The sequence below is a fragment of the Tympanuchus pallidicinctus genome, unplaced genomic scaffold, assembly GCF_026119805.1.
Source record: "Tympanuchus pallidicinctus isolate F22 unplaced genomic scaffold, pur_lepc_1.0 scaffold31, whole genome shotgun sequence".
NCBI lineage: Eukaryota > Metazoa > Chordata > Aves > Galliformes > Phasianidae > Tympanuchus > Tympanuchus pallidicinctus.
The window spans coordinates 6,526,957-6,542,879 of NW_026294749.1; the positions used below are offsets into that span (position 1 = coordinate 6,526,957).

General features: G+C 44.4%; 1 protein-coding gene across 6 annotated transcripts; it reads left to right on the forward strand.

Annotated features, from left to right (window-relative positions):
* The first annotated feature begins 404 nt into the window (after positions 1-404).
* GCNT2 (glucosaminyl (N-acetyl) transferase 2 (I blood group)) lies at positions 405-15,871 on the forward strand. Of its 6 annotated transcripts, none has more exons than XM_052697808.1 (5): positions 417-600; positions 3,662-4,362; positions 8,595-9,045; positions 13,191-13,283; positions 14,369-15,871. In XM_052697808.1, exons 2-5 carry the CDS (start codon positions 3,892-3,894, stop codon positions 14,557-14,559), a joined length of 1,206 nt encoding a protein of 401 aa, XP_052553768.1. In that variant the 5' UTR covers positions 417-600; positions 3,662-3,891; the 3' UTR covers positions 14,560-15,871. The 6 variants fall into 6 exon arrangements, with proteins under 6 accessions (XP_052553773.1, XP_052553768.1, XP_052553770.1 ...); XM_052697810.1 differs by lacking the exon at positions 8,595-9,045 and adding an exon at positions 2,323-2,845 and having other exon boundaries at positions 424-600; positions 3,662-4,813; XM_052697811.1 differs by lacking the exon at positions 8,595-9,045 and adding an exon at positions 2,378-2,845 and having other exon boundaries at positions 424-600; positions 3,662-4,813.
* Positions 15,872-15,923: the final 52 nt, after the last annotated feature.

Consider the following 15,923-nt stretch of genomic DNA (forward strand, 5'->3'; position numbering starts at 1 on the left):
CACCAGTTTCTCCGTCACAGCTAGCCTGTCCTCTATTGGAACATATTTAATTACAACTCACTTTTCCTGCACAAGAGGATAGATGAACAGTGAGGAGGATGCAGCGCTGCTGCTCCTGAGCAGCTGGTGAGGGGTGGTTTTTCACACAGGTAAGTACAGGTCCCCGCTGGAAATTAATTGGAAAAGGGATCAGAAAAGCACTCTGCATTGGAGCAGTCGTGTTTAAGTTGAGAATTGTGTGCTCTGCTGGAGACCAGAGAACCTGACACGCTTCTGCTTTCTTTGTATTGAAAAGCCTGCTGCAAATTCAGGCCAAAAATGAAGTTCCCGCAACATCAGAGGCTCTGTGTTTGAAGCCTGGGAGCACTGCAAGATGATATCAGATGCGACCGTGCGCTGTCTGGCCTTTGGTGTTTGTGCAGACAGATGTGCTCATGTGCTGCATGTGATTAGATTACTTGATAGTTTTAGTGAACCATGTGAGCTGAGCTAGCATTTCCCTCGATGTGTCACTTCGTCTCTCCTCCCACTCGCTGCAAGCACTGCCGCGATGTGACTGTCCGGTGTCAGCCCTGTGCCTGCCTCGGAGCTCCTTTTCAGGTAGGTTTGTGCTTTCTTCCTTTTGAACAGCCACTTTATTGCTGGCTGGCAGGTGTGGGAATGCTCTGAACAGCAGAGAAGGGAGGGCAGGAGAGGGCAGATAGAAAGAAACTCCAACTGTTCCTCTGCCTGACTCTGCTTTCTCCTTTCCTGTGGTACACTGTGGATACACACCTTCTAGCTCAGGCAGGGCATATAAGGCACAGGATAGAGGAGTACACTGCCAGGCAGAGCTGTTTCAAGAGCTTTGTGGAGACTGTGCACATTGCATGGCACTTAGGAGCAGCACAAGACTGAGGGAGTTTCATTCTGATGCGAGGAGCGAAGGATGGGGAGTGCCTTTATGTGCAGAGGATGTGGTTACCCGGTTCAGAGGATCTGAACCAAAAAAAAAACCTGAAAAAAAACCCCCAAAACAGTGAGGAGAAATTGCTTGCTTGCAGTAGCCTCTCTAGATTTTTAACTGGTGCTGCTTCAGTCTGCCAGCTTTGTGTATGAGGGATGTGAAAATGAATGTCGTGATACAGATATTTCTGTCCTAACAACATAATAGAAAATGCCAGATAACCCCAAACAGATGTAGAATATGTAATGTTTGTCACTACTAACCAGGGCCAAATAGGAATTTGCAACCATGATGTGCAAAGCCCATGCACCTTGCTTTTTAATTTGCTAGCAAATTAGCTGAAACCAATTACCTATATTGATTAAGCCAGAAGCATTTTACTAAATGCTAACTATATTCCTAGGATAAAAACCCTTGGTGACTGGAAAGGTCTGTTCCCATTCATCCCCAGGGAAGTCATTTCAATAGCTAATCTTACTGCTGAGTGTGTTTCCACTGTGTGAACTGTACTAAAATCTTCTTTAATGCTGCAATGAGAATTGCCACAATGAAGGTCCAGGGAACAATAAAAAGAAGCTGCGCTGCAGATCTAATTCAGCAGCAGATTTAGCTCTACCAGCACTCCTCCTATATAGCCTCTTGAAATGCATAGTATAGTTGATCTCTTCTGCCCAGTAACACTGTTTTTGCATTCAAAATATGCCAAGGTCGAATACAACCCACGCCATGAGAAAACATAGATATCATGGTTTTTTTCCATTGCAGTTGCTCACGTGGCTTGAGTGCTTTACTTCTTCGTTTCCTTCCTCTCTGTGTGCATGAACATGTGTGTGATTTCTGCCTGTAACCCAAGGTATGGCTATTCTTTCAGAGGAATCATCACAAGGTAGAACTAGTTAGAAGCAAAAATGAAACAAACAAAGCAAAAACAAGACAAAACAAATACTTTTGATAGCTTGGATTTCCACGGCAATTATTTGCATATATGTTTTCAGATTTTCAGATACATGCATATACATGTATACATAAATATACATAGTTCTTAAGTCCTCCTCTTTTAGAAGCACCTGAGCTGAGTTTCAACAAAACCCAAACACTCTGGAGGATCTCAACCTTTGGTACTTTGGAAAAGTTGCCTGAGCTCTCTGCCATAAACTGAGATATCCCCAAGGAAATCCTGACTCCTGCAGAACAACTGACACACCTTCTCCCCGTTTGTGTTACTGAGGTGTTTGTCTGTGTTTACTCCTATAACAAATTATTAGGAAGTAGCAGTGTTTTGAGGTCTGGGCAGGTCTGTGCACCCTGGGACAGCATTCACTAATCATGTGTGAATTTTCCTTCACGGTGCTATTTGCTGTGTATTTCTTTGCTAGAGTTGGACAATGATGTCAGCTAAGTATTCACCTCTTTGAATCCTCCCTTAACAAGCTCTACTGTTGGGCTGTGATGGCATTTTCCAGTTGACTTCTTGGCAGCGTCTGGCTGTTCTCCATTATTGCCTGGGACTTTTGCACACCTCCATTCCAGACCTTTGTCTCCATCAGAGCCAAGTGTTGGTGAAGAAGACTACACTGGAAGAAGCTCAGCATGACCATGACTGCTCCTACTCATTCTTGACTCCCCAGAGAGAAGTTGCTCTTGAAGAAACTGCAATATATGAGCAAGCTTAACTTCCAGTTCTGTCCAGTGTTCTGCATTGGTGAATCTTCTGAGGGACATTCTGGGCACAAGTATCTTCTGTTACAGCTTATCACTGGACCTGATGGGGCTGAAGCCACTGCAGTCCTAAGTAGCTTTGAACTGAGTGTTTGGGATCAGGATGGGAAGAAACAGCCCCAGAGGGCACCAAGAAGAATCTGCCAGTGCCTGAGATAGACTGTGTACACAAGTTGGATGGTATTTCCACCTTTGCACTGTAGCACATTGGATTGCCTAATCAAAGCATTTATTGGTGCAATCTCAGATAATCTAACATTGTTGCAGTGTTATCTGATGTTGGATAAAGCTTAACACGATGTTGGAAAAAGCTTAAATCCCCAAGAAGTGCTGTTTTATGTCAGGAGATCCACATTAGCAGACTCACAGTTGGGAGTGTTACCAGTCATTTCACCTCAGGCAGAGTCACGCCACAATCTCTGACTGCATGAGTATGGCAATGTACCCGATGCATGCATGGCTCTCAGAAACAAGAATGTCTTGTTAGGAAAACAAAGGTTAGCTTAAATAGTTTCAATAGTAGGAACCAAGCCTGGTTCCTTGTAATGTGTGTAAGCCAGGAGCTCAACACAACTAATACACGACAGAAAAAATTTTGCATGTTTCAAACGTACATATGAATAAAAACATTGCTTCAATATTGTTCTGATGTAATTCTAGACAGAGGCAAAAAGATTCTTAGGCTTCATGCAAACGAGTGTTGATAGCCTTATATGGTGTGCTGCACAAACCTGTCACAATTCTTGAGCAGCAATGACTGATGAAACAGAAAAAAAGTTCCTATAAGTGAAAAAGAAATAAGTTATAGAAAAGGTAAATCTGAGGGTTTTTTTTCTGTTATATTGCACACATAGGTGTTTCATGGCTGGTTAATTCTTAAAAGGAGAGGGAAGAAGGAGCAATTAAGAGCAAAGCCACAAATTGTATTCAGAGGTAACAAAGTACATGGTAATTATTTAAGTTGGTAATTATGTGATATGTCTGTTTAATCTTTAGGGTGCTGTGGAGGAACTTCTGTCAACAACACGGTCTTTACTTGTGGTGCTCCCACATCAATGATGACTACAGATCTATATTAAAATCAAGACATCAGCTGGATACTGTGCATTGACCTGATGGATGCATTCTCCAGCATGAACCAAGAACAGAAAATGAAATTAACTCTTTGGGGTGTCTGATCTGACCTTCTTGTAGGTTTTCACATGTGACTTCTTTTTCAAGCAGCAATGAGTGTACTCAGATATTACTTCTTTGTCGTCCTGATTTTCAGTGTTTCCCTTCCATTTGTTTTCTATGCCATTACTATACATGCACAAAAATCTCTCAGGAGGCTCAAGTTCTCAGTGAGTTCAACTTTAGTAGAAGACTGTAAAGCACTTACTAAAGATAAGGTGTCCTTTCTGAAGGAAAATGCTTTAAAAACATCCTTCAGAATACTCAATTGCACTGAGTACATCACACAGAATCACTACATCACCCGCGTGCTGTCAGCCGAGGAGGCGGCCTTCCCCCTGGCCTACATCATCACCCTGCACAAGGAGTTTGAGACCTTCGAGCGGCTCTTCAGGGCGGTCTACATGCCCCAAAACGTCTACTGCATCCACGTGGATGGCAAGGCGCCGGCCGCCTTGCAGCAAGCGGTGCGGCGCCTGGTGGGCTGCTTCCCCAACGCCTTCCTGGCCTCCCGCACGGAGCGGGTGGTCTATGGCGGTGTGTCCCGCCTGCGGGCCGACCTGCACTGCATGAGGGACCTGCTGGCCTCGGCCGTGCCCTGGCGCTACCTGCTCAACGCCTGCGGGCAGGACTTCCCCTTGAAGACCAACTGGGAGATCATCCAGCATCTGAAAGCCTACAGGGGGAAGAACATCACTCCCGGAGTGCTGCCACCAGCACACATCACTGCACGCACCAAGTATGTGCACCGGGAGCAATTATATTCTTTCTTTTCCTTCATGCTGCCGACGTTTGTACGCAAGGCTCCTCCACCACACAACCTGACCCTCTACTTTGGTTCTGCGTACATTGCAGTCACCCGGCCCTTTGTAGAGTTTGTGCTGCAGGACCCGCGTGCCATCGACTTGCTGGCGTGGTCTGAGGACACCTACAGCCCCGATGAGCACTTCTGGGTGACGCTCAACAGGATCCCAGGTGAGCACACTTTCTGTTTAGTTTCCTGAGGATACATGCCCACAGTAATGGGTGTACACACAACATACACACGCACTTCACACTGACTTTAATTAAGTATACATCGCTGAATAGAATCATAGAATCATCCTTCCAGTTGCCGGGAACAGTATTGAGAGGAACAGGCAAAGCCAGCTGATCCACACATGGCCCTGAGGCTGATATCATTGGCACAGTTTTGGGTTTCTCTATCATGAGATGATCTACACAATATCGGGGCTGCTGGCAGCTGATGGGATGCATCTTTCTTAGAGGGGGAATAGGATTTCTGCACAAGAATTAACTGGGCTGACTGACAGAGCTAGATTGACAGAACTAGATTTGAAGGGGGAAAGGGATGAAATCAGACTTGCCTGTGATAAGCTATGGGATGGCATTTCAAAATTTGAGGGACTGCATGCCGGTGAGATCCTTCAGTCTGCTCTTGAAGTGCTGGGTACAAGGAAGAAAATTTGAGATGTTTCTATACCAATGAAGAACAAACAAGAGGAGTCAAAGCCTTGTTTCAGTCCACGAGCAATGATATCATTGGCATAAGCAAAACCTGGTGGGCAGAGCCCTGTAACTGGTATGTCGTGATGGACAACACTGAGCCCTTCAGTAGGGACAGGCAGGGCAGGTGATGCTGGGAATGACTGTGAAGGAGGGGCTGGGCTTTACTGAGCTCGTAGCTGACAATTGCATGGTTGGGAGCTCTGAGCAAATAAAGTGGATATCACTTTTCCCCTGCTATAGGCTACCCAGCCAGGATGATGACACTGATGAACTATTCATTAAGGAACTAGGATATAGCTCTAGATCAACCACCCTTAAGTTTATGGGTGACTTCAACTTCCCAGGTGCAATTGAGAATGCCACACTGCTAATACATAGAGGTCCAAGAGATTCCTAAAATATCTTAATGATAGCATCTTAATGTGCCGTTTCTTTACTAAGGGTGAGATCTAAATGTTTACTGACCCCAAAAGAGGAAATTTCCTCTGCTCTTTCACTTCTCTTCAGCTTTACATGAGAAAACGTATACACAAAATGTATGAATTTAAAGATCTGCCACTTTTGAAATAGAAGTGCCTGATATGAAAGCCTTTACTTCTAGATCTTTGCCTGAAAGAGGCAGACTAACATCTGACCTGGAACACCCAAGGCTGGGACATCCCTTGGTCATGTACATCCTTCCACAGAATTGGTGAATGGTCACCTGTAGTAAGGGAAGTCGGGGGGTTTGCAGGGAAAATGCTAGGCCAGAATCGCTTTTATTCCTCATTTGTGCAAGAAGCTTACAGCTGTGAGTATGTGTCCCAGAGAGAGGAAAGAAAAAAAGAAAGGCTCCCTACGTCATTTTTGCTCATATATCAATGATTGGGATGTAATGAAAAGGATGGATACTTTTATTAGCAAGTAGTGTTTTAAATCACTCTCAGATTTCAAAAGTACATCTGCACCATCCTGACGGCAATATTTCAGTTAGGAGCTGAATAGCAGACAGAAAAATAAGGACAGTTGGCATACAGTATACCTCAGGTAATGGCAGACATGTGGCAGGTAATGCTGTGAGCCAAGCTAAGGATACAACCAAGGCAGATGGGAGTTCTCTTTGTGCAAGCAAAGTCACATAAAAAATTTAAAAACAAAGAACTGGTTGATGTGGTTCATTAATGTGTTAGCATTGCTACCCAGCATTTTCTGGTATTATTCTTGTCTCATACCCACAACCAAAGGACATGAACAAGATGTTCCTTGAGAGCCACCAGCTCTCACGTGACTCTGGAATTACTGCTGCAGATAAACTGAAGTTTCAACAAATAGGCCTACTTTGTTGTTGTGGTTTGTTTGCTGTTTTTTTCCATCTCTATATATAATTTATCACACACCAAGCTTCTCACTACAGCAAGTTAATCACTCATTACTACTTTGGTAACTCTCGATTCCTCCATTGTTTCTAGAGATACTCTTGCAATGACCTTTTTAGCAGTGCATGCATCATACTAATGTGCCACTGTGGTTGAGTTTTGCCTCCCAGAATTGTTTCTTTTCTTTTCTTTACGTTAATGCCCACCCTTCAAAAGACACATGTAGACAGAAAGGCAGAAGCTTTTTGTATGATTCCAGTCAGTGACGCTAGTTGAATAAGCGATGCTCTCTAGAAGGAAGTATTTTGTATCTATGTCTGCAGCATTACTCATATAACTAACACTTGTGCTTTTGTTTGCATTTTCCGTTCTTTAATGAGGTTTCCTGTTTGAGCAAACACTTCTTGTAGAAATAAGGTATAAAAAAAAGAGATTTTCCTGTAACTGTTATTGAGTCTTATGCCCACAAAGCTGTTGCAATCTCATAATCAAAACCTTTGTCTCTTGCCAGATCTGCTTAAGGAAGATGTTGCAATGCAGCAAATACACCTGCCTTATGGCAGAATTTCCAGAAAAAATATTCTTGTCCTGTATCCTCCATTTAGGCATTACAGTTTATCACAAAATATAGGATTAAAATATGGTTAAGTCTAGATGCAGTCTTTAGCTGTTAATTTAAGTGTTGCTTTAGTGCAAATTTTCTCCTACTGAAGCCAAACTGCTTTACAACCAATCTTTTGCTTTGCACTAGAATACTACATAGTGATGACAGAGTAAGGAAAGACATGACTTCAAGGCTTTCTGAAAAGCCATCAGCTAATAAATGGACTTGCACTCCTTTGCCTGATTCCCCAGTATCTTTGTATCTATCACACACTGGTGTAACAGGGTTCAACGGGCAGCTCCTTGGAAAGCAGAAGCAGAATTACAGCACTTTAAAGAAGTGTTTTCATCTAAACACAAACTCATCTGACCACAATGAAAGTTGTGTTGCACGTGTTGAGAGACAAACCCTGCAGCCAGCTGCCAGCCTAGGCAGCGGCACTGGAAGACACCAGAGCCACGGATGCTGGAAAAAAGAGCAAGTCCTGAACAGCAGTGCCTTAATTCAGACCGCTGCCTTGAATGAAGCAGCTTTCAACATGCTTCTGTTCCCCGGGGTTTAATTTCCTTCTCAACGAGTTGTGAGGTCTGCTTTAAAGCTTCCCAATCTTGAGTTCATTTTAAATCCCACCCTTGCCTACCAAATTTACTGTTCTAGAGCCTAGATGGCACCACAAGGACAGACCTCCTCCAGGGTCAATGAGCTGTTAACGGGCCTTACCGGCCCGGCCCCTCGGGCTCACTGCCTGCCGCCCGGCAGCAGTTCCAGCCCGCAGGCCCCGGCCCGCGCTCCCCGTGTCAGGGCCGTGCAGTGCCGGGCGGCCATGCGGCGACGTCGGCTAGCGATGAGTCTGACGGTGGCTGTGGTACTGCTGGGTGCCGCCGCGCTGCTGAGGCGCCGTGGAAGGAGCGGGGCAGGCGCTGGTAGCTCTGCTGAGGGCGCGGCGCTAGAGCGAGCGTGTGGCACGCTGCTGGCCGGGCAGGCTCCCAAGCTGCAGGATGGGGGGCTGCGACCTGCGGCCAGGGACGACTCCTGCAGCAAGTACGTGTCCCACAGCCACTACATCACCCGCGTGCTGTCAGCCGAGGAGGCGGCCTTCCCCCTGGCCTACATCATCACCCTGCACAAGGAGTTTGAGACCTTCGAGCGGCTCTTCAGGGCGGTCTACATGCCCCAAAACGTCTACTGCATCCACGTGGATGGCAAGGCGCCGGCCGCCTTGCAGCAAGCGGTGCGGCGCCTGGTGGGCTGCTTCCCCAACGCCTTCCTGGCCTCCCGCACGGAGCAGGTGGTCTACGGCGGTGTGTCCCGCCTGCGGGCCGACCTGCACTGCATGAGGGACCTGCTGGCCTCGGCCGTGCCCTGGCGCTACCTGCTCAACGCCTGCGGGCAGGACTTCCCCTTGAAGACCAACTGGGAGATCATCCAGCATCTGAAAGCCTACAGGGGGAAGAACATCACTCCCGGAGTGCTGCCATCAGCACACATCACTGCACGCACCCGCTTCATGCACCTGGAGCAGGGTGGGAGCAACGTCTCGGGGCTGGTCACCCCCCAGGTGCACAAGGCTCCTCCACCACACAACCTGACCCTCTACTTTGGTTCTGCATACATTGCGGTCACCCGGCCCTTTGTAGAGTTTGTGCTGCAGGACCAGCGTGCCATCAACTTGCTGGCGTGGTCTGAGGACACCTACAGCCCCGATGAGCACTTCTGGGTGACGCTCAACAGGATCCCAGGTAGGCTGTGGGGTCCTGTCTAGGCATCCAGATGGTTTTGTTACTAATCTCACTAAAATAGACTGATGGCAGAGTGTCAGCTGATTGTGGTGGTCCACCACAGCTCTCTTCACCATGGAAGTACTTCTCAGTGACGTTCACCACTAGGTTGTCATCACTCCTGCAGGTTTATGTAGAAGATCACCCTGATGGGTGATAGCCTGTGTTAGCAACACTAGTGACAAACCACGGATGATATACTGAGCAATCCCAAATTTATCTTCCTGGGGATTTCTTCACTTGGCCACACTGTCTTTTGGTGGGAATGGCACCTATAAATGGGCAGCGTGGTGAGTCCAGTGAAATAATAGCTTTTCTGCTCAGCCAAGCCTTGTCCTCCAATGGCACAGGCCTGAAATAGGCTTAGGTTATAGCAAGCTTCATTGATGTTTGAGCTGTCTATGTTAAGGTCTTCCTGGTGTCCTTGAAGAGTGGAAATGGACAGTCCCTGCTTTGAGGAATGACTCTGTTTTGTCATATTGGCTCTTTAGTCCCACGTGTATTTGCAAGTAATATATTTGTGCTTCAAAAGCCACTGTAGGGATTTGTGAATTTTCAGATCCAACTGCACACCTTTGTTCATGGAAGAGAGGGTGTGCATATCTTGCACCAAGCCTGGAGTGTTTCCCAAACATAAATATCTGGCCTCAGAGTCCAGCACAAGTTACTATCATTTTCAGTATGTTCTACAGAATCACCAAAGGTGATTTGTGCACTGTTTCACTGTTTTGAGTGGATTTATGAAGTGTGTCTTGGTCAACCTGATGTGCTGGGTGAGGGTACAGAAGGATTTTCTGTTCACCAGCCTAGAAAGCACAAGAGAAAAGCTTAGATCAGTTGATGGTGCAGAAGTGTAAACTCATCTCCTTCCGTAAAGAGAGCTGCAAATGAAGAAGCATAAATTGCTATTGAAGACTGACTACCAGCTTGGCTTTAATTGGGTATATCCTGGAATTACAGGTAAAGGACTTAAAATTTCAGAGTAAATCAGGCAGCCTTTTATCCTATTGTATTTCCATCTGAATATGAGTTTATGTGTGATTACAGAAATGCAAAAGCAGTGGCTCATTTTGTGTAAGATAGAGATGTCTTTCTTGATGATAGCTGGTAGTTGGTGCAAGAAGGAAAGGGAGTGGACTCCTTTTTTGAGCCAGCGCATGCAGATCAACTCTCATTGGGATTTGAATGGCAAAAAGAAAAAAAAAATGAGGAAAGGAGAATCTTAGTTGAGGAACATATTTTGCTGTGCCCTGTGGTTGTGGTCAGTGTTCAAAACTGGAGTGTGTTTTTCCTACCACCACACCTGTGTCTGTGTGCTCAGCACAGTGAAATGCTACTCAGGGGAGAGGACTGGGCTTTGCTTCCCAAATGGTGTTTTGCAGCCACCAGAACTGCACTGGTGTGTTGTGAACTCAGCCACAGCTGACTGGAAAAACGGGCCAGCCCCTCCAACACTTTTACTTTCATTTCTTCCCTTGGCGCGTACTTCAAATTCACTTATTTTGCTGCAGATACTTTCAGATTCCTGTCACATACATGGGTGATCCAAGCCGTGTGAGATGAGAGCTGAATAAAAGTAGAGTGAGGAGCTCACACCTGAATTTATATTAATGCTTACCACCAGCATAACTCTTCAGACAAAGTGTTTTATTAAAAGGTCCTGAGAACGACTTCTGAATATGAAATCAATTGGTAAGGATTTGACAAAGATATAAAGGAAAATGTGGTAAACCCATTTTTTTTTTTTTTTTTTAAGTGCTGAGCTATGTTATTCTTTACTCTTTAATTAACTTACAAAAATGCCTAGTTTACTTAATTTGAGAGCTGGTGAACAACCTGAAGTCAGTAATTTTGTATTCCTAGAAGGCAGTGCCTCCCATTGTTGTTGTGGATGTCCCGAGGTTGTTCCTGTTTTGTCAGTCATCTTTCTTCCTTCCTGCAGCCTCAGCATTTCCCAGAGTTTATCATCACACCACGCTTACTGCCAGCTCTTGTGAGCAGGTTTCTAATTTGGAATGACAACGCATGTCCCAGGCCGTTTGAAGAGCATATCCCCTGCCATCACTGCCTCTTTTTGTCTTTTATCAAGTGTTGTCTCTATGTGAATGCTTTCTGCCATAGAATAACATCTTCTGAAATTTCCCCGGGACAAAATCTCACTTTGGCATGTTATTTTATTTGATAATAGGCCAGTACGCAGAGGAGGAGAAACAAGATTGTGATGTTCTGCTGGCAGGTATCTCTGTTTATAGAAAACTGCTGCAGTGTTTCTGCTGTTGGATCAAGTGGTGATATTTGAAAGCACCTATCCATAGTTATGAAGAAATCCCTACCTTATGAGGAACGCGCTATCCTTAAAAACCCAACATAGAGAAAGAAAAAGGAAATAAAAACCAAAAACTGATGCTTAACTTTTCTCCCATCAAATCTCTCAAAAACAGAACAACAAGAGTGAATAAACCCTTGACAATTACACAGTGCCTTTCTTTGGGTTCACTTTTGCCCTTCACTGTGCTCTCTTCAAGCTCACAGGCAAAACAGTTGTTAGGTTGCAGTTACTGTGAAGATATTGTGCTTAATGCCACTGGGGAAGGAAACAAAAGAACCAGAAACTTCCTCTACTTTCATCTTTCCTTTTCATAGAACACTGAATTATCACTGGTTTGATGAGCATTTCAGTTACCATTTCAGCACTGAACGTGGCTTCTTATTTGTTCTCCCATTGCTATTTGAGATTATGGTTTACAGAGCTATTAGCAGATCACCTCTGTTAGGATTGCAGCTCACTAGCAAAATGAATTATCTAGATTAATACACAGTTTAAATGACACTATGAAAATCAGAAAGAGGGCTAATTGCTACTGAAGAAAAAGGGCAGAAGTGAGGATTAAAATACCTGCTTTACTTTTCTTAAAACTGTATTTGGTGGACTCAGGTCCTACAATTCCAAATCAAGGTGTTTTGTTCAAGTTTTAAAATGCTTGCTGTAAACTGAGGAAAATTACTGTGTTTTTGGTATGTATGTATGATAAGTATGTATGAAATAATATTGCTGCTACTCAAGAGACTGCCAGGGGAGGGAGCTGCAGCTGCAGCTTGCAGCTGCCTCACAGTGCATGGGGAGCAGCCAGAGTGATGTAAATCCTCTCCTCCCTGACCAGCGCTACCAGTCAGTGCTGTTACTTCTACTGCATTTGTTAAAGCTCCTGACTTGCAGGTACTCCTACGCTAAATTCTTTGCATTTGAGCAAGTTACTCTTTTCGTCTTGTAGCAGAAATGCTGTCAGGGCTTGAAGCACTGATTGAGCACCTGCTGAGAAGGCAGGGCCAACCCAGAGGAGCTCAGGTGCAGGCAATGCACTGAGTGGAAGGGGTGGAACCAGGATCCACGCCTTCCCAGATCTCATGTTAAAGGTTGATGGAAACAAGGGTATCTTGTTTAGAGGTCCTTGCCTACCTGAGGTCTTCTGAAAGTAAGTTGTTTCTTTCCTTTATTTCTATGCTGCATTTGCACAAACTCTCCCTTACTGCAGCCTGTGACCTTGCTGTCATTGCTTCACTTTCCATTGTGTTACATGCCTGTTTTCAGCCTCATTAGAGGAATGCAAAAGCAGCATCTGTGTTTTTGTACCTGCTGATGTACTTCTGGCTCCCCACATGTTGCCTCTTCTGCCATTTGATAACTTAGGTGCAATACTATGGTAATTACTTGCTAGGCAGGAAAGAATAAAATAGGTTGAGCTTTTTGTTATAACCAGGCAAATAAATTATAGGCAAGTGTTTGTGTTACAGTGAGAAGTTGGTGCTTTTCCAGCTTTCCTTAGTGAAGTGTTTTGTGTTTTGGAGATCTCCCGTTACTGACCTGAATTCAGTATTGCAGTGCAGATCAGGTGCAGAGGTTTTCCTAGCTGGAACTATCCAACTATCTCTTGTGTTCAAAGGCCAGTGCTTCATTCTATGGCAGCCATCTCTTTGTTATAGCCTAGAGCTGAAGGTACTGCATTTTATCCCAGTTCCATGGAGAAAAGTCCTGGAGAGGAGAGGTAAAACCAAACATACAGATGTTCAAAAGAGTGACAGTGTTATTTTCTGTTACCTAACTGCAGGTGTCCCTGGGTCCATGCCTAATGCATCGTGGGAAGGTGAACTGAAAGCAGTGAAGTGGATTGATATGGAAGATGTCCATGGAGGTTGTCACGGTAATGCATATATTCTTCCTCAGTTTTCTTCTTGTTCATCTAGTGAAAAACTTGATTTCTTCCTGTAGCCCTACATAATGCAAGTCAGTTCTTAAGCAGCAGTTAATCAGAAGTAAGACGTTGAAAGCTTTGTCCTTAGGTACTGAATAACAGTAGCCACGTTAAAAAAAAGCAGTTAGAAATCTAGAACAGTTACTTCTTCATCAGGAACATTTATAGAATACATCAGAAAGGAGGGTGTGTAGCAACGCTTAATGCTTACAAGAGTTAGCTGACTGTTTTCTTCTAAGTGTAGGGGAATCATCTCGTGGGTGATGGGGAATAGCCCATGTATAATTGTAACTCACAGCATGGGGACACAGAACCACTGATGTAGGCACTGATGCCTGCTGGAGCCACACTGGGTAGGGAACCTCAGGAACTGCAAGCTGACAATGTTTAAATATTGAGGTTTTCCTGTTTCATATTGCTTCATGATGTAACATTAGTGAGTTATAATTTCTATGGCACACTTAATTTTTTTGGTCACTGATTTGTATTTTCTACGATGCTACTACTTTTGACATGTAAAAGTGAGAGGAAAATAGATAAAGTATTTCATAAACTTTTAATTCGTTGTTTGTGTTGAGGAGGAAAAAAAAGTATTGATGATTTCAGTCAGCTTAAATTGCAGCGGTTTCACGTTATTGTGACTACACCAAAATAAGTGACATTGCACCAGTATCGACCCATGTTATTTAGTGGAGAATCTTGCATAAGTAAAAGGATCAGTTCCTCTTCACTGACAGAAGGAAGTTTCCCTCTTTGCTGTGTCTCAGCCTTGTCTCAGAGTCTCAAGTAATAAAACTTCTGGCCTATCTCCTTATTCAGGAATTATGCTTATTATTTACTCATAAGCAATTTCCTTCATACCATTTTGTTGTTCATACTTACACTGTGTGTCTAGTAAGCCTTTTAGGACATGGTGTAGATTTATAGTGGCTTTGCAGATAAAACCTATCCAAAGAAAGTTTTGGATCCATAAGCATGCCTGTAGAAAGAAAACCAGGTTCTGACATTTCTTTTGTTTCTTTTTAATTTTGCAGGCCATTATGTCAGAGGCATTTGTGTATATGGAACAGGTGACCTCGAGTGGCTTTTAAACTCCACCTGTATGTTTGCAAATAAGTTTGAGCTCAGAACATACCCACTGACTGTGGAGTGCCTGGAGCTGAGACATCGAAAGAGAACCTTGGCACAGAGTGAAGTTCAGGTGGAACCAAACTGGTATTTCTAGCTAGTGAAAACCCAGGATGCATCAACAAAAGTGGTCGGAATTGCACCAGAAATCTAATTTCTGTTTTGCTGGAAGAACACATTCATCCAACAGGTTTCTTTAGGATGTGCAATAGTTGCAGCTCAGGTCAGCTTGTCTCACTTTGTCTGCAAATCTATCTTTTCACTTCACATTTGGAGACCAAAATGTGGAAGATTCCAAAAAGAAGCAAGTGGGCACAGCTCTTTTTACAGCTGCCCTGTTTGTACTTTTGCAGTTTTTATGGCCTGTTGCCCATCCCTAACTTTTTTTTCTTGCTACACTGACATTGCTGCCTGTTTCTATAAAAATGTATATAGAATCAGGCATCCTTGGGACTTCGCATTACCTTGAAGACAAGTAGTGTGCATTGGTAAGCAGAAAGATAACAAGTCACAGTGAACAAGACCTTAAAAAGAGGAACACAATTGGTGGCCATGCATGCAGCTGCTGGTCAAAGATACACAAACTTGGCTCACCAGGGAAGTACTGGGAATGGGAGAAAGGTGCTGAACTGCTGTTCTAAAGTCTGTTCTTTAAACATCTGTTGGTTCAAGGTTTGTAGGAGTATAGCACCTTTTGCTATGCAAATGGTTGTAGATAGAAAGGTCTGATAGGCTTTCAGGCACAAGAGCTCTTTATGAAAAGTGAAGTCTTATTTATTTGTTTCGCTTGGCCAACTAATAGAGCTGGAAACCGACTGACACACAGATTTTGGCCTGCCAAGTGTCCTCAGATCATCATAGATAAGGACACAAAGGGAGGGGGAGAGCAGTGAAAAGGGATGCCGGGACTGAAAGATCAGTAGTTGAGCTTTGGCAGTAAGTCTGTAACTTTGTGTCATGTTTTGACAGGGGCTGAGCCTCCTTCCCAAGCTTACTTCTTTTGAGTGGTTGATAGGTGTAGGTAACATTGAGCTTCACAGCCCTATTTTTGTTTCCCGATTGCAGCCACCAGAGGGAGGCAGTCAAATAGCCGAGCTGATACTCGTTCCTAAGCCTACCTAGCCCTTCAGCATGCAATCTCCGAAGCAGAATTGAATGGTTCTTCCTGCAGTGATGACAGGCTGTATTCCTGGGGTTATTTCAGCACGTTGGATGACCCGGTTAGCAGCACGGTGGAGCACCTTGGCTCAAGCAGTGGGTCCTGAACAGCATCTACTCCCAGCTCCGTTAAACCACCGCTAACTTCTGTGTCCTTTTCTTTTCCTGACTCGCCACCATTTACAGCGTCGCTTCCTTTTTTTTTTTAAACGAATGTTACGCTTTTCTGCAAATAAACCCTTTAGTTATCATTGTGCGACTGATTTCTGGGCACGGCCGGTGGCGGCGGCGTTGAGCTTCCCG